Source organism: Bombus terrestris, chromosome 6 (assembly GCF_910591885.1).
Source record: "Bombus terrestris chromosome 6, iyBomTerr1.2, whole genome shotgun sequence".
NCBI lineage: Eukaryota > Metazoa > Arthropoda > Insecta > Hymenoptera > Apidae > Bombus > Bombus terrestris.
The window spans coordinates 14892596-14914520 of NC_063274.1; the positions used below are offsets into that span (position 1 = coordinate 14892596).

The window sequence follows — 21925 nt, forward strand, 5'->3', positions numbered from 1 at the left end:
CAAAGTCAATTATCTTAATAATTATGTATCGTAATAGTTAAATTATTATTATATACTATGATTTCACAATAAAAATTCTTTGACATGAATGTTTACAGAAAGAAACAGTTTTAAATAGCTACAACCTATACCTATGAGTTACTATTTCATTGTATAGTATAATCTTCTAGTATAATCTGGTATAATATTTACATTTTAAATCAATTTTGTTTCTTCTAATATATCTAATATTAAAGAGTAGTATTGTTTGAAACTAGTGGTTTGGAGTTAACAATATTTATGTTGTTTTTATACGATTAATAAAATTTGAATCTCAAAAAGAGAAATTAGATATACTGATAAATATATCATATCCAAAATTGAAATGTCAAATGTAATAAATGCACGTTGAATATTATCTTCGACTTTTTATATTGCGCATGTGCATTTTGAATTTCTGAATTCAATGCGGGTATAGTAATACGTGCGTTAGAAACCTTTATGATTTTGTTTCAGTTGGCACTATTTGTTCTTAATACATACGTATCTAATAGTATCCATTTATTATTTACATGCTTATTAAATATAATATTTTCTTAATCCACATATATATGTGTATATATATATAAGATTTGAATAATATATTTAAGATTTGAAAATTCATAAATATATATGAAAATGGACCCGTACTTTCTGTATTTTGTGTAGATTCAATTACCAATCCTGTGAAGTATAGTCAATGTTCGTCTCGAACCAATATTAAATATTCCTTTCAACGAACCATCTTATTACAGACTACTTCACGGATAAAATGTGCGTCCAAGGCTGTATCATTATATGTTAGTAGTGATGTGGAACTGCAGTAGTACAAATATGACGGAAAGGAATTTGTTTATTAACGTATTATTTTTAGTTATTGCAATAATATTTAGTGCAATACCACAGTGTTCCTCAGTTTTATCAGACAAACGACTGTGTTATGATCCCGACTGTTCCGGTAATTGAAGCCATACTTTATCCTCAATACGTGTCTAATTTAAATTCTTTTTTTTTTATTTCGTGTAAATTATTTAATAATGTATTTTCTATAGAGCCTGTTTCATTAGCTAGAACGACTATCAGATATACCCCAAATGAGGCGGGATTATTGTCGTGTAACATTAATGAAAAAGTCACAGTTTATAGTAAAGAAGCAGGGAAAAGAAATGACTTGTGGGGTGTAGAGGTAAATTTTATTAATTTCTATTTTTCCATCTAATTTTAGGTTTTCCGGTTTTCATTGTTCGTACTTGTATGTAAAATTATCTGGTATAAAAACAAATGTTGGAATTAAAAAAATTAAAATAGTATAATCTGAAATCTGGCCAAATTAAATACTAAGAACAATATAAAAATCTAAAGATTATATTATGCTTTTTCTGATTGTATAATCTTTTATTTTACTTTTCCTGTAGTAATTATTATATTTATACAAATAATTTGAAAAATTTTATTAATTTTAGATAAATGGTAGACATGGATATATACCAAAAACATTTTTAAAGGAATATAAAATTCTACATAAAAATTTAGAACATGAAGTATCGATTGATCCATTATTTAGTAATGTTTCATCCGATGAGAAACTTCAATCAAAAAAAAATAAAAATAAATCAATGTTTGACAAGAAGGATATTAAAACTTCAAATGAACAAATTGATAATTTGGATTTAAAATCCTTGGAAGAACTGCCACAGAGTGCAAATGGTATAAATCCATCTTATGAGATTATAGATGGAACTACAGTTCACTTAGATATCAATAAGCCTTCTGAACCAACTTTTATAAAAGAAGTTATTCAAACAACAGTAGTGCCAAATGAACAAGATACAGTTGATGAAATCCTAAATAGTAATCTAGAGAGCAAGGAGCACACTATTTCTGCCGAAGTTGATTTTAAAGATTTTGTGGCAAGTTCAGAAAAAATATTAGATTTACCAGAAATATCTGGTGTACAGAGTTCACCATTGAATATAAGTATAACCTCTGATAAAGTAGAATATACAATAGAGAATGTAGGAAATGAGTCAGTCACGAATGTGGAGGATGATCAATTTTTAGATAAAGTTATTGATATCAATAGTCCACAAACATCTACATCTGATGATCTTAAAGAGATATTAAATATTGAAGGAGAAGAAGCAGTTGAATTAAATAAAGAAGGTAATGTCAGTCCCAGTGAAGCAGATGTAAATAATAACACTACACCAGATGTACAAAATGTAAGAACTATTGATCAAATTGAAAAAGTAGATATTCAACCTTTACAAAATGTTATGATAGATACAACCAATAAAACTCAATTACATATACAAAATGCAGAAAGTGTTGATCAAATACAAACAAAAGATATTCAATCTTCACAGAATATTACAATAGTTACAACTAGTGACGTTAGATCAGATGCACAAAATGCAGAAAATTTTGATAAAGTTGAAACAGAAAATATCCACACTTCAAGTGTTGAGATGATTGTAGTTAATGAGACTGAAACGGGTATACAAGATACAGAAAATTCTGGTAAAGTTGAAAAAGAAGATGTCAACTCCTCAGCAAACATTGAATTATTTTCACTTATTAACATTAAATCAGATATACAAAATGCAGAAAATTCTGATCAAATTGAAACTAAAGATATCCAGGCTTCACAAAATGTTACAATAGTTACAACTGGTGACGCTAAATCAGATGTACAAAATGCAGAAAATTCTGATCAAATTGAAGCTAAAGATACCCAGCCTTCACAAAATGTTACAATAGTTACAACTAGTGACGTTAGATCAGATGCACAAAATGCAGAAAATTCTGATAAAGTTGATATAAAAAGTACTCCTTTATTAGAAAACATCATACCTCGTATAAAAGATACCCAATATTTAGGAAGTGTTATGCAAATACAAACAGAGCCAGATGATGCAAAAAAAGAAGAAAGCAAAAGTATTGAAGATTTAAATGAACATGATACTAGTGAATATAAACCATTTTCATTTATTGAATCAAATGTAAACAATGAAGTACTAGTAACGTTACCTACTCATAATATTGAAACTAAAGATATTCAGTTTGATTTAGATGTTGAAACAGAGGAAGGAGCTACATTAGATACTAAATCTAATTCAAATATTGAAGATACTGTTTTTGTAAAAGAAATAACAGATATCCAATATAATACAGTTAATGAGGATGCTTTGCCTATAATAGAAGAAACATCTGAGAATATTTTCCATGAAGTACAAGGTACAGTATAAAAATTATTTTATTCTTGTGTATATTATTATGTAATATTATTAGCATTCATATATAATTCTAATTAATGTGTTAATACTGTTTAGCTTCAGTTCCAGATGTTTGTACAGCCGATAATATTGGATGTCCTTTAACAGACAATCAAAAAAATTTTCCACATCACGTAAGTTATAATTATCTTAGAAATATTACAATTATAAATTGTAAGTCTTCTGTGTGTTATTTATTATTTAGTTAATTGTTATAGGAACAACCTTCTCAGGGCAGTGAAAATGCTCTAATGAGTGGGATACAAATCGAAAGCAATTATTGGTTGGCATTAATGTATCTAAGTGTCACTGCCGCTGCAACGCTTATATTTTCTTTAGGGTACTACTGCATTGAGGTATTAAGTAAATACTTTTGAAGCATATGCTATATGTAGAAATATTTCACTATCCTAGTATTAATATTAAAAAATTATTTAAAATTGTATGAGCAAAAATGTATATGAATAAGAGAAACATGCATATGTAATTTTAATAATTTTATGTTTATAGAATATGAGGAGTGATAGACAACTGATAGTTAGAATCAACAAACTTGAAAAAGATTTACTTATTTCAGAAGCAGAATGTACAATGGCAAACGAAAATTTAAAAGCAACGAAGGAAAAGGTACCACAATTGTATATTCATATTCTTTTTTTAGTGAATTTATACTATCAAAATATATTGCAGCTGAGTCGCATGGAAGATGAATCATTCGGTTCTGACGAAATGGTGCTTTCTTTAAGGGCTGATTTAGAAGTCTCACAGGTAATATTTTGTAATATTTGCATTTAAATACGATATAGATATAATGATAATAATAATGTAATATTTCTAATAGAATGCGAAAACAGAGCTAGAAGATCAAGTAGCCATGTTGGAAAAAGACCTAGAAAGTGCTACTGAAGCAGGGTTAGAATTAGAAAAAATGTTGCGAGAAGTTCTCTCGGCAAATAATGAAGTTAATCCGTTAGCGCAGTCAGTAGAGGATCTGCAAACTAGGTTGAATGCTCAACAAGCCGCAAACGAATCTTTAACAAATGCTGTGAATCTTAAAACTCAAGAGGTGTGTATATTTAAATTAGGTGATAGATATTTTTATAAACAGAAGTATGTATTTAATTGCATGTTCTACATATCTATTGCAGTTTGAATTTCATAAACTTGAGGTTCGTAATCATAGGCATTCCGTAATGTTCGTATATTATCAAGGATACCATTATAATTTATTGGAATATATACCTCGTATAATATATTTTATTCTATGCATATATGTAATCTTCAATACTAAATATTTTACAGAACGAATCTATATTAGCAGAACTTGTATTTGTTAAGAAGAAATATGAAGAGCTTGAGGTTGAACTAGCCAGGCTTACGGAAAATTTAAAACAAGAAATAAACAGCAAGAATAATATCGAACAAACATTGAGTGATAAGGTGCAACAATTAGAAATGGAAATCAAGGAAGTAAGTGTTAAACAAATATGAGATCAAAGGTACATATAAGGTGTTTTATGTATATTTATTTTTGTAGATTTCTACTGAAAAGGCAACCTTACAGAAGGAGTTGAAAGCTAAAGAAGTAGAAGCAAACGACCTTGTAGATGTTATTAATCGATTAAGTTCTAACAACTTGGATTTGGACAAGTTGTATGATGTATCTCATATTAAAGTTGAAGCAACAGCATTGCTTGAAGAAAGAAACGAATTAAAAATACGATTGGCTGAAATTGAAGGAGCTCACAATTTATTAGAAGGTATATCTTGAAATATTATTTAAAATCACATACTTGGTGGAATATACTATATATAAATTTTTGAATTATAGAACATGTGAAGTTCGTTAAAGAGGAGGTAGCTACTTTAGGCGAACAATGCAAAGTAGCGGAAAAAGAAAAGAAAGATGCAGAAACACGACTTGAGGTGTTGACAAACTTTTTCGAGGAGAAAGAGGCACATCGTCAAAAGTATTACATATTTATCTAAATTAATATAAAATTATTTTTCTCTTTAATTAATATTTATATTAAAAATAATATCAATTATTCTATTATTCTTAATAATATCAATTACTATCATTAGGGAAGAAGCTATTTGGTTACAACAGCAAGGTGAGGTTGTATCCACTGTAGAACGAATACAAACGATGCAAAATGAAATACAAAACTATAAGTGAGTGTTTATTGTTTAAATTAAGTTTGAAAACTCGTTCTATGGTTATTATAATATTGAATTTTTAAACTGCATTTAGACAACAAATAGAAGTGTTAAAACGTGAAATATTAGACCAAGAAAGAGAATACAAGAATCAAATTTCTGTTCTTGAAACAAAAGCACATGAGCAATGGGTATGAATGTTTTATTTTGACTTGATTATCTTAACTTACTATGTTGTGAAATTTGTTCTAATATTTTGATTAAATTTTATATTAAGGTCATAGCTCGTCAAGTTGAACGTCGTTTAGAGGAATCCAAGGTTGAAGCAGGTCAATTGCGTAATCGCCTTACACTAATAGAAAAAAATATTAACGATGTAGATTCCGAAGCGAAATTACATCGTAAGTATAATCAAAAGAAGTTCCTTTTCTATTTTATGTTTACCAATTTCGTTTTAATATTGTAATTGCTTTAAGTAGTAAATATTATTTTAATTTTGAGAAGCAACAGTATTTTAAAATGTATACTTGATAGATTATTGTTGCTAATCTAATACGATAAATTGGCATAAATTTTCTATTTAGCATTAGTAGAAGTTATAGACATAGACATTTGTTGCCTTAATTATTGAATATATTTAATCATCAAAATATATGAAGTTATAATGAGACTTACCATAAGTACTTTGGCCCATTTACCATTGGTGATATTGTACTACACAGTGCTCTAATGTAGAAAATTGTATTTTTTTAACGAAATTTTCAAACAGGACTAGAAGCAAACGGCGAGACGACAACGTCGCCTCCATTATTCATAGGAGCAGAATCATCCAGCTCCCCCATAATGTTTTCTGGTTCTTCGGGTGTTCCACCACCACCACCACCTTCCTATTTACATTCATTGTTTCCTCCGTACTTACCACCTCCATTACCAAATACATCCGGAGTACCACCATACGAAGTTAGTCAACGACCACCACCACTTGGTGGTCGGTTATCTTCACCTCCGCCTATGCCTCTGCATCCACCTGCTCCTAATAGGTACGACAACGCAGGTTCTCCACCACCAATGTCTCCACACTTACTTCCACCTTTTAATCATAGATCACCCCCACCTCCTCCGTTTGCTAGTGATATTCATCCACCTCCTCCACCTCCTCCTGGTTCGATATTACCACCACCCCTTGGAACGCCGCATTCGTGGGGGGAAGAATCACTGCCGCCTCCACGCAGTTCTGGTTTTCATCCAGCACAACGAGAACGAGTTCGAAATCACAAAGGTTTGTGTATAAGATGACAAGCAACCGCAAGAACCCGGCACCCTCATTAATGGTCGATTTCACTTTCATTGAAATGAGTTTTTTCATTTTTTCTCATTATTATTTCTTTCTCTTCTTTTTTGTTGTGCATGCAAGGACGCAAGCGATTCTCTAAAGTGAGACAATTTTGGAGTACTATGGAGGGAAATAATTGCAAATAAATGCAGTATGTCAAGTTGAACGAGATTGATTTTATTTTGCTCCGCCAATGCAAAATACGCGTCAAATATCGAAATAAATGTAAAAATTAAATCACAAATTTCTTTCCTTTCATTATTATGTGTTAAATGGATTCTTTACGTAGTAGTTTCATTATTTTTTTTGATGACATTGTATTATGATATTGTTAAAATATAATTTACTTTGTTGGACATGGATTTGTGATTTGATTTTGATATCTTAATAATTACACTTACTTTCAAGTAGCAATATCTTTTTGTTTCTATATTTTTATTCATGACTTGTACTTCTCATATTCTTCTTTCTATATCAACAATTAGAACGAACTAGTAGCAGATATAACATGTTATTTACAGTTTATTATTGTTTTCAGGTTCCTTACATTCTTCGGGAGAATCACTAGATAAATCACATCATAACAGCAAAGTTTGAGTCTTTTATTTTGTTATAAAATATCTTCGTATATGCGTTAAACTTGTCATTATATTGTGAGACATTTAAATATAAAAATATTTCAATAAACAAATAACAGTGATGCAGGATATATTAACGCTAATAAACCAACCAGCATTTACTACTTTGTGAAATAGTAAATTATGCATTTTGATATGATATTTGTCAAATGTAATAAACACATTAGTTTGCTATGAGAAATACATTTATTAGCCATCACTGTTATATCAAAAAGGGGAAAGAAGTAAATTGTATATATATATTTAATTATTCTTTAGGGATGTATTGAAGTATAGAACGAATTGTAAAAATATTTCTTTATATAGTTATGTATAAATCTTTGTTCAAGTCTAAAAAATTTACTATCTTCATAAATTTCTCAACCAGGAAATAAATTGTAATATGAATTTAGATTAAATAGAATTGTTATATAAGGTTTTAAAAAATTGAAATAAATTGTAATTTATTATTACGTTACATCTTATAATTTTTATGATTTCCATTTACTATTCTTGTATATACATATGTATATTTCTCATGAAATTGCCAAGCATTGAAAATTATACATTTATTATCCACAGTTTTCTTTTTACATTTTATGAACAACAATGTAGCCGTTTGTCTACATTGCTGGATCATTTAATAATTAATACTTACAGTATTCACAATTCAACAAAGAGGTCGAGGAATGCAATGATTATACTATAACTCTATAGCTAATGAGTCGTAATTTTATAAAAATTCGGCTTGTTCTTCGATCACCTTATATCACATGTAATGGATATGGATGGTCAAATACACAGTTGCATAAATAAATATGCACAATAATAATGTAACAATTATTTTATGCCAAAAATACTACAAAAAATATAAAGAAAAATATAAGAACCGCGAAGATCTTTATCATTAACCATCTGTTATTAGTTACGGATTGGAAATATCTTAAAATTTCTGCATGTGCAGCTTCTACATTTAATTCTGTATCTTCTATATTGCTATCTATCCTGAAAGTTTATTAAAAATTTACGGTAACTCTAATAAATAATTTATTAACATATTCAAAAAATTTATTAACATATTCCATATCCAAAAAGAACTAATAGTTACAATCAGATTAAAAATTCAAATGCCTTTTCAAATAGAAAAGGAATGCAACATTTGTGCTGGACTCTTAGCACTTAATTTGTTAATTATTAATAGAATAGGATATGAAACATATTAACACATATATCTAAAATATTGTTACCTTTCTACCATTTCTTCTTGTTCTTTAACCATGTGTGCTAATTGTTGGAAAATTCCTCCAAGTTCAACTATAGTTGATTCTATGTTTTGCATTGTTTCTGCTCTTGATTGAAGGTAAGCGTCCTTATAATCAAACATTGATTAATTTTTTTCAGATATATTAGTTTTTTATCATTTTGTCATATGTAGCTTACAGTGTCATCTTGTATCGCACGTTGCATTACTAGTTGTCCCATTGCTGGCTCTAGATCGATAGCCACAGAAGAAGGAGAATTTTCTTCTTGTAACAACAATGAACCTTGTTTTCCAGTTACACTTGGAGGTAACATGGTGGATACAGTTCCTTGAGTAAATTGTTGCCTTCTACTTTGTTCTTCTCTCATATTCTGTATATATTAACAGAATTATTATTTAATTCTACATTTCTTTGTTTTCCTTCTCTTACATACCTCTGATCTCACTTCAAGTACACTTTTAAAATGATTTGACATGTTTGCTAGTTTTGATTGTAAGGCCATAACAATTGAAGATGAATGTGAAGCCATGTGATGACTTTGAGATGCACCATATTTTTCCCGTTGCTTTTTACTAAGTTCTTGTAGTTTTCCTATTTGATGATTCAAACTTTTTAAATCTGTTTTTATCATGTTTGTTAATTCTTCAATTTCCATTTGTCTGTCATTGAATATAGACTTCCTTTTTGCCACTGAAACAATTGATTTAATAAGTGTCACTTCTATCAACATGTCTATACTCAACAATATGCTCGATATACTTAAATTTGATATATATATAGAATGTTATTTACATGTATATAACACACATCATTATCTTTTTATCAAAGACTAAGATTTAGCTCAAGGAATAAGAATGTAGAGGAATTCAATGTAAAAGATGTTTGTGAATCAAATGTAAAAACATTATTTCAATCAAATAATCAATTGAAATAATTAATTAATAAAGATCAAACTTCATCTACATTATAAAAATGTATGTAGTATGTTAATTATATGGTACAGTTCCTTACCTTATATTTTTATGTCACAGTATGTTATAGATATCTTATATTAAATTTAACAAGAATTTAGCATTAGATAGGCTTTGTAATCTTACCTAGAGCAAGTTTTTCTAACTTAGCATATGTGCTCGCTATATTTTTTCCAATGCTCTTAGCGTTCATCATGAAATTCGAGTAACTGTGTAATTGGCGTGCCCGACGAGGATTTTGCAGAACCGAGGATTTTGCCACGGTTCTGACTTCCATCGTTCGAACAGCTTTAACAAATTCATTAGTCCTGTCGCGCGACGACATTGTCGCGACTGCAATATCCGTTTACTTTCCTCCGTTTTCGACACGTCCACATGACAGTGCAGCGACGCTTTAGGAGTGTAGCATTTGGTCTAAAGAGTTGGCAGCACGATTGTAGCACCATCTGTAGAGGGATAGAGAAGGTAGTTAAAAGAGAATGGCTGAACTAGCAATGTGTATCGTAACCATTTTTGTACGTTCATGTATTAAATAAAATAGTTTTATACGCTATACGGCCTAACGTGAACCCCCCTAATCGTAACACTACAGAGTTATGTTTCCTATGGGGATTTTTCCTCTTTTATTCTTGACAACGTCAGATGTCAAGAATGAAATACTAGGATACTAGGATAAATGTCACTAATTTTGACTTTAGAGATGAGATTTAAACCTAAATTCTATTAACTTTAAGCATCATAGAAATATTCTTTGAATTGCTCTTAATATTTGTCAAATCTAAAAATTGTTGAATATTTTTTAAGTGTGATGCTGTATTATTTTATATTATTATTAACTAAATGCTTGGTAATACGTTTTAGTTAGTTTATTATTGTTTATGCAATGAAATTTGTTGAATGCAATAAAAATATGAAGCAACTATGAATTAATAAATATAGGTACATTAACAAGATAGATGGTTATTTTAAAATTTTAACCTCGTTTGTTTAAACCATGTTGTTTGATTTAGTTAGCCCACCAATTTCAAATTTTTACACCATATTCATTATCGAACTATTTAACACGTATGATTTTTTAAATAATTCAATTAGTTCAATTTTTACAAAATTACGAGAATTTCTTTTTTAAAGAAAAGAAAACTGCAATTTTTATTCCTATCTCCAAAATAATTTAAATTATATGGTTCATTACAGAAAATCTATCTTTATTTGAGTTAATACGATTTGAAAATTTTCAAAAAAGGAAAGTAAGTATTCGTTATTTATTTCGAACTGCATATTTTTACTATGTATTTATTTGTTATATATTACTATTTATTTGCATTTATTTATTCTAATGATGATATTTTATTCATTATTGTGTGATAAATAAGAAGAAACCCTTCCTACTAATTTAGTATTGCAGTTACGTATAGATAATCTTCAAAATGATAATGGGATAATAATTTTGATGCGAGGCTTTTTTACATTTTTTATATATCTTTTTATATCAATTTTTATTTCACGCATGATATCAAAAAGAATTATTTATCGCAGTATATAAGTCTGCTAAAATTTCATAGGGCAATTGAAATAAAGATACTAGTCTTATGCCAACAATATTTATTTTTTATGCTAACATTTACTTTCATTAAAAAATTATCTTCGCGCGAAACAACTCGTTACATTTTAAACTGTACCATTTCTGATCTCATAAAAAAATAGTTCCCATTTATCTTGATCCCTCTCCAGTCAAAGACTGGATAAGAAAACAGCTATTCTGTACTTTTTAAATCGCTCGGTATACTTACACGTAAATATATTTAAACATTCTTTCAAGGATTTATTAGCATAAGTAAAATACGGTTGATCATTACAAACGAATACACGTATAAAATTTCTGTTACATGCATGTATTCTTACTAAGAGATTTTCCTGACTTCAAGGATAAGGAAGAGAATCCAGAAGAAAAATTCCAGAAGGGTATTGTTGACTCGTATGTTTTCATTTAAGCAAAAATTCGAAGAAAAGATGTTTTCGTTCTCTTTCAAAATGTCTTACTGTCGAATATTATGGATGGTGTACAACCTGTAATATAGTCTCACTAATGCTGCTATTTCATAGGACTGCTATACGTAACTATAGTATAGTTTAGTTTATGCGTTCATCTCCGAGAAAGCATATCTCTAAACGTTATAACAATCGGCTTCGTTACAGGTGACTCTCTTAAATATATAATGTACATAGCTATAGAACATATAACATATATGTATATCATCTATAGAACTCTACGATAGTCAACATTTTATTGCATCGCGATGGTTTACAATTTCTTATACACGAATGTCGTCGTTGAATCCGAAAGAGTGTCGCGGACGGAAATCTTATGTTCTTTTACTATGTATTTATGTTATTATTGCTATTTTACTGATTAAGTTATATACGTATAGTGTACCTAAGTACATAGCTATACTGTGTAAAAATATAATTACGGCAATATACAGACACCATCTAAAAGTTTGAGATCACGCATCATTCCGGTTACTTACTATAAAATTATACTTTAAATTTAATTTAATAAAATTATTTTCTTGCATAAATTTTTGATTATACACTGCATTCAGGAAGACGTTATATAAATATATGTTTTAAACATTGCGAAAAATAATCTCAAATCATTCAATGATGGTATATGTATATATAAGATATATAATACGATATATAAACCAATTATTAAATTTTTGTAAAAATTGATAAAAAATAATGGAACGATCTTTCGGATTCAATAAATCCGACGCTATTCTTTTAGATTGTTTCTCGATTGTCTCAAGCAGTTAGAGTGTCCACTTGATTCTTCGGTATTTCGTTGTCGAATTCTTCCACGGTTTCCACGCTTCGTGAGGGTGTGGTGCGGTCTACTTTGCTGGTGTCGGTACTAGTGGTCCCTCCGGTACCCGTAACTGTAGGAAGGGTGGTTACTTCGGCATCAGCCTCGTTTTCGGTCTGCAAGAGAGTTTCGTTCTGAGGCCTCACGTCAATAACACGGACGCGGATCAGCGTGCTGTATTCGTCGTCACCATCGGTGTAGGTTGTTTCGTTGATGGTCAACACGTGTCCATTGATGATCTACAAGCAAATGATAGTGTTCTGTATTTTACAATAAACTTAATTTCAATTTAATTTCAAACACTTATATGGATATACAAAATTAAAGATTTGCGATGAAATGTAATACGTATATCTACGTTAACAATGCAATGAATACGTTTTACTTTTTTTTAGAGGATGATTATTAGTCCATTGTGTATTAAATGAATTTCCGCAAAATTAAAAAAGATCATTTTATAAGTTACCAATCATTATTTGACGAAGGTGCTTTTGCTGAAAAATAGATTTAAAATACAAATGAACGTTCCTCGAATTGTTACTCACATTTTTTTCTTCTATCGTATGATTATCCTTTTTAAGCAAATTAGGAAAATCTTTAAGAAAGCTACGTCTAAAATATTAACATTCAATATTCTATGAACACTCGTCTATATATCAAACTTTCAATCTTTTTACAATCTGTATCAACAATTTTCACAGCACGCAGCCACTTTAATTTTAAACGTTTACACTTTCCGCGAATGCGTCGCAATAAAAATTAAAGGCTGCGCATCGATCTAAGTGGCACAGCGGTTATTTCATCCCAGGAAATGTAGCAACCTGATCAGCATTGATGTGCAGATTACGTTGCGCAATTTATTACGTAACTTGGAACAATGTATTGCGCGTATTCAGACAAATCGTACACGTTATATGCAAGTACATAAGCCGTACTCTTACGCAGCGCTATTAATTATATTTGAGTAATGCTAAAGTTGAACACTCTTGTTTCATTATTTCATCTTTCACAAGAGACAGGAGGCGGGATTACCGTGCTGTTCTAACGTATTTACTTTAAATTGAATGTTATAGAAGAGGATCGTTTCGTGGAAATATTTAAAGGCAATTACGGGATCGTCTTAAGTTTCTGCAATGATATTACTCTTGATATTTCGATTAATGTTCCATTAACTCTTTCGTCTCTGCTGTTGGATCATTAAACACGGCTAGTAGCAAAGTATCTTATGAGAGTAGTTAACAATTTTTAAAACTTAAATCTTATAACAAACGTAATTAAACTTGTCTTTTATTTTGGTAGAATATCCAATATATATATATATATAAATAATATATATATATATATTGTATAATTGTATTGTATATATTGTAATATATATATATATATATATATATATAATATATATATATAAATGAATAATTAATTTTCTAAATAAATCAGAAACGAATCGTTGAAAAGCGGAGAGCGATGATAAAGCTAGGTAAAATAAGAGAAAATGAAATTACTATTAATCGTAGTTTCTCATTCGATGATATTTGCTATTTCACCTTGGATTTTACGGACAATTTATATAACATACGTTATCTCATCAACATGCAACAAAAATCACTATAATATACTTGTCGTTATTGTTCTCGTCGATAGACACAAAGACGGTACAATTTGATGTTAATAAGGTTTCCGTTTTTAATGAACCGAATTACATACGTATTTCTCTGGAATACATTCAACGGGAATGTATCTTTTCACTGTACAAAGACCATGATATACAAAAGTAACAAAGGGTTCTAACCGAAGGAATTTTGTCAGCCGCGTGAATCAATTAGCTGAAAAAGGCAAATCGGAAATGAGCGTAATATTTACGCGTGACTGACCTTGGTGGTGGAGGTGGTGTTCGCTCCTTCAGGAATCTTGCTCCAATTCACAACCCCATCTCCGGGAATGCGTGACAAAATGCCAGCCATCTGATCTCTTATCCTCTTCATGTGGGCTGAAAACATATTTGAAATTGATTATTAAATTGACAGGGAGTAAATAAATCATCCATAAAAAAATATATATATATATACATATAAATATATATGCCAGCAATAGTATCCGAATTCTACTATGCTGGAATTAATTGTAAATTAATGATGAGAAGGTGCACTTGCTTATGAAGTCAGTAGGTTATGGATTTTTAGATTATCTACTACATAAGAGAATCTGTTAGTAGTATATCATGGTACAATATGCAATTTGTCGACGCGATTATTAATTTTAAATATCACTGCTTCGATTGATGAAATTTCGAAGAAAGTTTATCTAACCAAGTCGTAATTCAGAGATTAACCTTCCAGCTGTATATCGCGTCGTTTGTAACCAGTAATTTAAAGTTATTTCTCATTCTATTAGTATCTTTGTTTAGGTTTTGCTTTGCTTAAAAAAAGATAAGGCAACATGTAGGTAGTAATAAAAACTATTGGATAAAAACTATTGATGTTTTAGAAACTTGGGAGACTATATTCGGGACTTTTTGGGGATTTTTTAATACACAGAAGTCTGAAGAAGACTGCATGCACTTAAACGACCCAGTATGTACGTAAAGCAGCATAGCAGTAAAGGTAATGTTGCAGATAGAGGGTTAAACGACTTGATAAAGAGCATCTCAAATGACAAAACTACTCTACGAGATTTAGCAATTACGATTGTCAATTTTATTCTTGTATTATTAGCGTATCAGGGTTTAGACATTAATGTTATATTTATATAGTTGTAAAATATTTCCTATACACGCGCAGAGGATAATCCTTGTAACGTTCAGGTGAAAAGGAACAAGATTTAATAAGAGATTCTACGTTAGTACAGTATAGTGGGTATAAATTTTTGTTCCATAGAGTATACTTCCTTGAGAAATAGTTTGAAAAGTTTTATGATTTGCTAGCTGAATCGAGTTTATGATAGGTACGTGAGTTTTCAATAGTTCGGAGGCTAAGAAGTTCGATTTGATATCTTATAGCAGTATTTTTTGCTCTAGATGTTTCTAGAATAAAAGTTTCTAATTGTACTTGAAATTTGAAGAGATAGTTGCTTATTACTTGTGATTATTAGACTGTGAATTTTTATGCATTTACGAGGAAATTTAAAGGTGCACAAATGAACAGGATGGAAAAATATCGAAAATATTTAAAACAGAGTACTCGTTATAACGTTTAATAGATAAAACAAATTTCTGCTAAGGTTCGATAAACAGTGTAAACGATATAAATTAGAATTATAAATAATATTCGAGTATAGTATTCACGATATTTGGCGTTTATTAAATTAGAAATTTTTGACACGTAGGTTTCTACGCAGCTATTTAAAAGATATCGATACCAAAATTGGGACATAAGCATTTCGCAACCTTGCATCAACGTGTTTCTCTTTCAGATCAATAAGCACACGTTGAGCTTGACCCGGTTATATATATTGACCCGGTAGGAATATAAAACCAAGAATAAATTTATCAATCCGTTTCCTGCTGCCGGAATATTTCAACCTCTATGTCGGTACGAATAAACAATGTTTAATGAATAAACAGAAAAAGGGAGATAAGCATAGAAAACGAATATAAAACACGTTATATGAAACAGTCGATAACAAATAGAAGATCTAGAAGAAACTGAATATTTAGTTCGTATCATTGTTTTTAGAGAAATCTGGAATTGGTAATAAAATGATTTGTTTCGTCATCTGGTAATATCATTGCACTTACACATTCCAATTCTGATATTTATCTTTACAGATAGTCACAAATAAAAGTTGGTTCTTACAGTACTCGAACAATAATATTTGCAGTTTTAATGAATTCGAAAAAAACAAATGTATGAACAAAATAATAAAAATATATAGAAACAACTTCCTTTATTCTCGATTACATGTTGGGGTTACTTTCCGTGAAATTAACAAAAGAAACACGCGACTGGTTATGCAGAAATGTAATGTCCGCCAACATTAACAATGCATACAAACATCTCGTTTCAATTGTTCGAATCACCAGAGTGATTTAGAAAGTATCGTAATCGAACTTGCATTATTCATACAAATCCTGTTAGAGCGTCTAACTAAACGAGTTGAAAAAACCTCACGGCTAGTCGTGCATGACGTTGGATTAAGAACGTCGAGAATTATTCAGGAAACTATAATTATTTCTATAGACTCTCATAAACCATCGTTCAAAATTGCTCGCCTAACTGCTTTATCAGTCGAGGAGAATGACATGGTAAAACGTCGCGAATTACACGATTTTTCCATGTCAGACCTAAGGATGTTCAGCTCGAGCGATATTGTCACTCTAAATGGTTATGTGGATGTCAGTTTGTTTGGTGAAGTTATAATTTATATGTGTAGTTTATGATTTATTCATGCATATGGATATATGTATAGGACAGAGAATTGGAGCATTGTATGGATTATTACAGTATCTAATATTGAAGATGATGGATCGATCATTATAGTAGTGTCGAAGATTATAGATTAGCTATTGTAGTAGAACGAGACTGCAATCATAGAGACAGATAGTATTCTGTTAAACGCACAATTTCTAGCAAATTGACGTAAACTTTCACAGTTTGATAAATAGAAAATATATTAATGACTTTTGAAAGAAAGTATTATATAGTATATGCTTGACGGTTATAAACTGGAGTTTGGCTTAAAGATTAATTCTCGACGCATTGCTACAGCGTTATATTTTATTGTTTTCCCTCGTTGAGTCGAATCGAGACACGAAACGTTGATTATTACAAATACCAAGAAATTTCTTCTTTTATGCTTTCTCGCAGCTACAGTTTCAGTTCTTATTTGCTGGAAATATTCTACAAGTCTACCGTATAAATTTCCTCGGAAAAGTCAAGGTAAAGCAGTAAATTGCAGAGAGATATTTTCAATTAAACATAGTAATAAATAAACCGATTAATTATAGACTGATACTTTTGGTATCGCAGATAAATTAGGTCAATGAGGAGAATCGAGCGAGAGTGTAGCCTAATTGAAGATACGACCAGACTATAAAGTGGTGCTTGTGCATGCGCACTGGAAGATTTATTTTTAAAGAGAAATATTTCTCAAATAATTAACACGCCAACGTAATTAACATAATTTAACATAATAAAAAATGTATCGAGTACATGAACTATCGCAGTTTCTGTGGAAGCTATTAATATCATGTATGCTTGCCTACTGTAATTTGTAAAACATGACTATGGGCTCGCAAATGATAGAAGACTTGCATAGCTCGACAATCGTAAACTTGAGATACGCAATGCAGGCAGAATGTGCAGGGTACAATAAAGACGACGTCGAGTTCGTAAACTATGATGTAGAGCACGTGACAGGTGGAGCAACCAGCTGTTATAAATCATCAGGTACTGGTGTAACCGATAGAGATTATTAAGCACTCACAGAATGCAATAAAGATTAACCCTGGGTCGTTGAAATTCGGCAAAGACTACTACTAAATCGTAAAGCATGATGTTATACGTCATATTGCAGCGGTATAATGAGAAACAAGACCCTTCGTACAGGTGAAAATCGATATGAATTATTAGAAATGCGCAAGGAACGATCTATATTTACTATGGATTAACCGCATTTAACGTACAGCGAGTATAATGAAACTAAAATTCTACGCTATAAAAAAATAAGTACGAGCTGCAGAATATCGAAGTTATTGTTGTTGAATATCGAAGTTATTTATATGTCGTATGTTGTATGGCGAAGTATAAGAGCGAAAATGTTTGATATATAGAGTGTCCGAAAAGAAGGTAGTAATGAGGTCAAGTAGATAAGAAAAATTCATATAAATTTACGTTCGAAAACGCTTTATCGAAGAGTTACAAGCGTTCGAAAATTTCTATTGATCGTTTTGGCAGTTACAATAAGTGTGTGCTACAAGAACGCAGGCTTCCTTTCATTCGTCGAACTCTTTCGAACACACCTGCTGTTGTAAAAATAGTAGTAAACGCACTTGTGCCTGTCTGTCTGAGTTTGTACAACGAGCCTTAAGAACTCTTTGCCGGAATTCTTTAAACGTTTCTAACTCATTAAGAAAGTATTTTCGAACGTAAGTTTATATGAACTCTTTTTATCTGCTTCACCTATTTAACACGTAATATAAATTTTTTATACATATAATAAATAACTGTGTATACCTTCGAATATTATGTGTATTAATTCAAATTTCCAGTTTTAATGTAAGATACGCGAGCCTTTTACAGAATCCGAGAAGCATAGAAAAGACGGTAGAGTTCGATAAAAGGACGTTAAATTTTACTAAAAATCGATCGGGACTGTAAAGATCGAATAGATTGTCTTGTAATGCACAGAAGCCAAATGGATTGGTTCGAGACTTGTAAAAGCAGAATAGGTTACCCTGGGACACATAGAAATCGAATAGATTGGTTTGGGACTCGTAGATATCGAACAGGTTGAATAGCTCGGGGCTCATAAAGGTTAAACAGATTGAACCGAAGCGTGCTCAGGTTCGAAACATTGGTTTAGGATACACGAGATAACTTGATAAATACATGTAGAATTTGAGCAAGTGAATATATAAATACGCGTAAAATTAAATGAACTTGGAAACAACTCTTTCCTACGTAATCGTAATGATTTACTAATTCGACTGAATTTATTCGAATAATCTACGTGCAATGCTCATATATAGGGTGGACGATATATAACTGATTAATTTCAAAGTTCCGCCATTCTGCAACGATGCATCATATTTTGTTCCGCTTTAGCAATTGTTTTACGGATGCACGGCAAAACAATGACGGAGTAGAAACACTTTGCCAAAGTAATTCGTCAATGACGGTGACTTTACGCAAGTTATCATCTGGTAATCTAGATCGTTTGACTTAATCCTCGATCTGTAATCTTATTTTATCTGACGTCGTCTGCATACTGGGTCGTTCAAGTCTTTTTACGTTTTTGTTTTATTTTACGTTTTGTTTTACGTTTTACGTTGTAAGTTCCCAGAATATCATCCGATAGTTCTTATTTGGTTGATAGTTTCATTTTTATCACATGTGGTTTTCGTTCTTTTCAAGCAAAGCGAAATTTGTACAAAAATATAAAGAATGTGAAAAATACCTAAAATTAGCGGTCGATAACGGTCCAGTATGCGGATGAAGGGTTAACCGCACCGGACTTCTCACAGCGTTTTTTAAAAACGTATAGTGTACATCGGCGAACCAAACGCAATTGAGCAGCTAAAAGATGCTATTCGAGAAGCGATAGCGAACATATCATGCGAAGCGCGTGAAAATATAACGAAAAATGCGATCGAGAGGGCTCGACCTTGTATAACGTTCGAAGGCGGAAATCTTTCTGATATTATATTCCATATATAACTTCCAATTAGCTTCCATAATAAGTGACTGGTATTAAAAAAACTGTGGTCTTCTATCCTGTTTAAGAGTTATTGACGATGAAAATCAGTCAGTTATATATTACGCATTTTGTATATAAAATTTATTCTATTTTGATATTTGAATATTTAATAGACGATTGATTACTCGAGAAATATACGTATTTTGTTCGTTTCATTTTCAGTGATAGATAAGTCCTGTGCATCGTAAGCAGAACGACATTCGAGATAACCGTTTTTGTCCTGACAATGTAATAATAATTTATGCACGAATTGAGACCATGAATGCACGGAGATAGGTGATAATCGCGTCGATAAATTCCGTATATTTTATTACGTTTACAATGCGGAACAGAATAGACTACTGTATCGGTTTATTATTGTTACGCGGAATCTTAATCAGGATATATGCCACGCTACACCATTATTTAATCTCGTATCCATGAAAAATTAAAGAAAAAGGAAACAAAACATCTACAAATACGCGATAAAATTATGAAATCTTTGTCTTTGCTCCATTAGTTATCGAAACAGAAATAGTATCAGCTAACAATGCGTTGTAAATATATATACATATATCGTGATCGTTCATTGCCAAAAGATACAAAGACGCTTCACAATTGTTCGTAATTATTTTCCAGCCAGAGATTGGATACAATTATCTGTTGCCCCATTTACTAATGGCCCGTGCACGAGTTAATTTCATTAAGAATATCAAAGGCAGAGATACACAATATGTATTTCTTTTCATATATTGTGAAATCTAATATAACACGGTAAAATCGAATTTCTTCTTATGAAATGAAATGCTTTTTATGGCGCCGAGTATTTTTCTAATATATTTACAATGATTGTAGAAGATATTCTTTAAGACAGAATAACATTTTAAAAATCGATCGAACTGGACTTGAGTCTTTCTTGGAAAGTTGGAAGGACCAATTTACTAGATAATGTGTAAAAAGCATTTTGAAAAAACTGCAATTCGATGGAATCTTTAGCACGTATATAGTATAATGATATAAATCTACAAAATGTAAAAAGCAATTTTTGCTACTTCCGATTGTAATCTTGTCAATATTTTTTTATTACCTCATCTAACAAGCTAATTCTCCTATCCTCTAAAAAAAAAAAAACTCAATTCGTTTGGTCCTATTTATTTATTTCACTTTCAAAAGGTTATTCCGTTTTAAAGGAATGTAGGAATACCATCTATACTTATCGTTTTTCCTATTCTCTGTTTCCTATCCCTTTATTTTCAGTATTTCAGGAACTCCGTTTTCAATTTTCGCCCTCTTGGTTCATTCAAAATAATTCCATGCATGTTTCCATTCAAATCAGAACTCTAATCATTCTAGCATTATTTTAGTATTTTCAAAAGCTTTCATTGCCAGAATAAAGGAAATTATAAATGAGCAACACCATTATGAGAATATCTAAAGGTTGATTTTCATGTACAACAGAACTCCATTTATTGAAACGAAATATTAATGCCCAATTAAATAATCCTCCTGTCGACTAAATCTATTTATTTGTACGTGAATGAATTATAATATGAACGACTTGGCTGCCAATGGATTTAGGTAGATGCATTTTCTCATATTAATGTTAAAAATTTATCGTACGATAAAATGTTATTGCTAAGAAGGAATCGTTCACTTCAGAGCTTAGCTTGTTAATCTTCAAGCTATAATAAATGGCTTGTATTTTCTTAGTATAAGTAACACAATATTTTTAAAAACTCATTTTTACAAAGTAACGAATACGAAGACAGTACTGTACCCAAATATTAACGTAACTGTAAACAGAATTCTATTGTAACTCCAATATTACAAGTAACCCTTTTTAATTGTAGTAACGTGTCCCAAAATACAAAATTAAATTTGGTCTTCCAAATAAAGTTCACACGAATCATAAAAAACATTGCGAAAATCATTATTTCCTCAAAGATATTAATTTGTACCACCAATTACGATATTGTAACTTACCGACTTAGCTCTAATATACGCTGTATCATAGTCATTTAAGCTTAG

At 30.6% G+C, this 21925-nt stretch overlaps 3 protein-coding genes across 9 annotated transcripts in view; 1 reads left to right on the forward strand and 2 right to left on the reverse strand.

The window, feature by feature from the left end:
* The first annotated feature begins 677 nt into the window (after positions 1-677).
* LOC100650845 (transport and Golgi organization protein 1) lies at positions 678-7638 on the forward strand. 7 transcript variants are annotated; one of them, XM_048406282.1, is made up of 18 exons: positions 678-976; positions 1086-1204; positions 1482-3255; positions 3351-3427; positions 3512-3649; positions 3804-3920; positions 3984-4061; positions 4135-4359; positions 4442-4462; positions 4596-4763; positions 4831-5053; positions 5125-5263; positions 5379-5468; positions 5548-5644; positions 5731-5854; positions 6223-6732; positions 6868-6937; positions 7325-7638. In XM_048406282.1, the coding sequence occupies exons 1-17, from the start codon at positions 817-819 to the stop codon at positions 6930-6932; spliced, it is 4125 nt and encodes a 1374-aa protein (XP_048262239.1). In that variant the 5' UTR covers positions 678-816; the 3' UTR covers positions 6933-6937; positions 7325-7638. The 7 variants fall into 7 exon arrangements, with proteins under 7 accessions (XP_048262239.1, XP_048262242.1, XP_048262236.1 ...); XM_048406279.1 differs by having other exon boundaries at positions 679-976; positions 1071-1204; XM_048406281.1 differs by having other exon boundaries at positions 679-976; positions 1071-1204; positions 3527-3649.
* Positions 7639-7957: 319 nt separating this feature from the next.
* On the reverse strand, positions 7958-10054 carry LOC100651759 (syntaxin-5). Its single transcript, XM_012309589.3, has 5 exons — positions 9763-10054; positions 9099-9355; positions 8844-9035; positions 8651-8772; positions 7958-8408 (listed from the first exon to the last, which is right to left on the reverse strand). Exons 1-5 carry the CDS (start codon positions 9959-9961, stop codon positions 8249-8251), a joined length of 930 nt encoding a protein of 309 aa, XP_012164979.1. The 5' UTR covers positions 9962-10054; the 3' UTR covers positions 7958-8248.
* Positions 10055-11223: 1169 nt separating this feature from the next.
* The window catches only part of LOC100642807 (icarapin-like), a 55395-nt gene continuing 44693 nt past the window's right edge, over positions 11224-21925 (reverse strand). Inside the window, exons 3-4 of the mRNA XM_003396180.4 lie at positions 14377-14492; positions 11224-12741 (exon numbers count right to left, since the gene is read on the reverse strand). Coding sequence (XP_003396228.1) covers positions 12442-12741; positions 14377-14492 — 416 coding nt within the window. The 3' untranslated portion in view covers positions 11224-12441. The remainder of the gene's footprint in view (positions 12742-14376; positions 14493-21925) is intronic.

What these genes read in the sequence shown, in the direction of transcription:
- LOC100650845 (XM_048406279.1), top strand. Translation starts at nt 817, where the DNA reads ATGTTAGTAGTGATGTGGAACTGCAGTAGTACAAATATGACGGAAAGG. An exon ending in AAAAAAATTTTCCACATCAC is followed by an intron (nt 3,428 to 3,511) that starts GTAAGTTATAAT and finishes TAATTGTTATAG; the next exon opens with GAACAACCTTCTCAGGGCAG. An exon ending in CAAAAGCACATGAGCAATGG is followed by an intron (nt 5,645 to 5,730) that starts GTATGAATGTTT and finishes TTTTATATTAAG; the next exon opens with GTCATAGCTCGTCAAGTTGA.
- LOC100651759 (XM_012309589.3), bottom strand. Translation starts at nt 9,961, where the DNA reads ATGTCGTCGCGCGACAGGACTAATGAATTTGTTAAAGCTGTTCGAACG. An exon ending in GTTAGAAAAACTTGCTCTAG is followed by an intron (nt 9,356 to 9,762) that starts GTAAGATTACAA and finishes CAATTGTTTCAG; the next exon opens with TGGCAAAAAGGAAGTCTATA. An exon ending in CAAGAAGAAATGGTAGAAAG is followed by an intron (nt 8,409 to 8,650) that starts GTAACAATATTT and finishes ATAAACTTTCAG; the next exon opens with GATAGATAGCAATATAGAAG.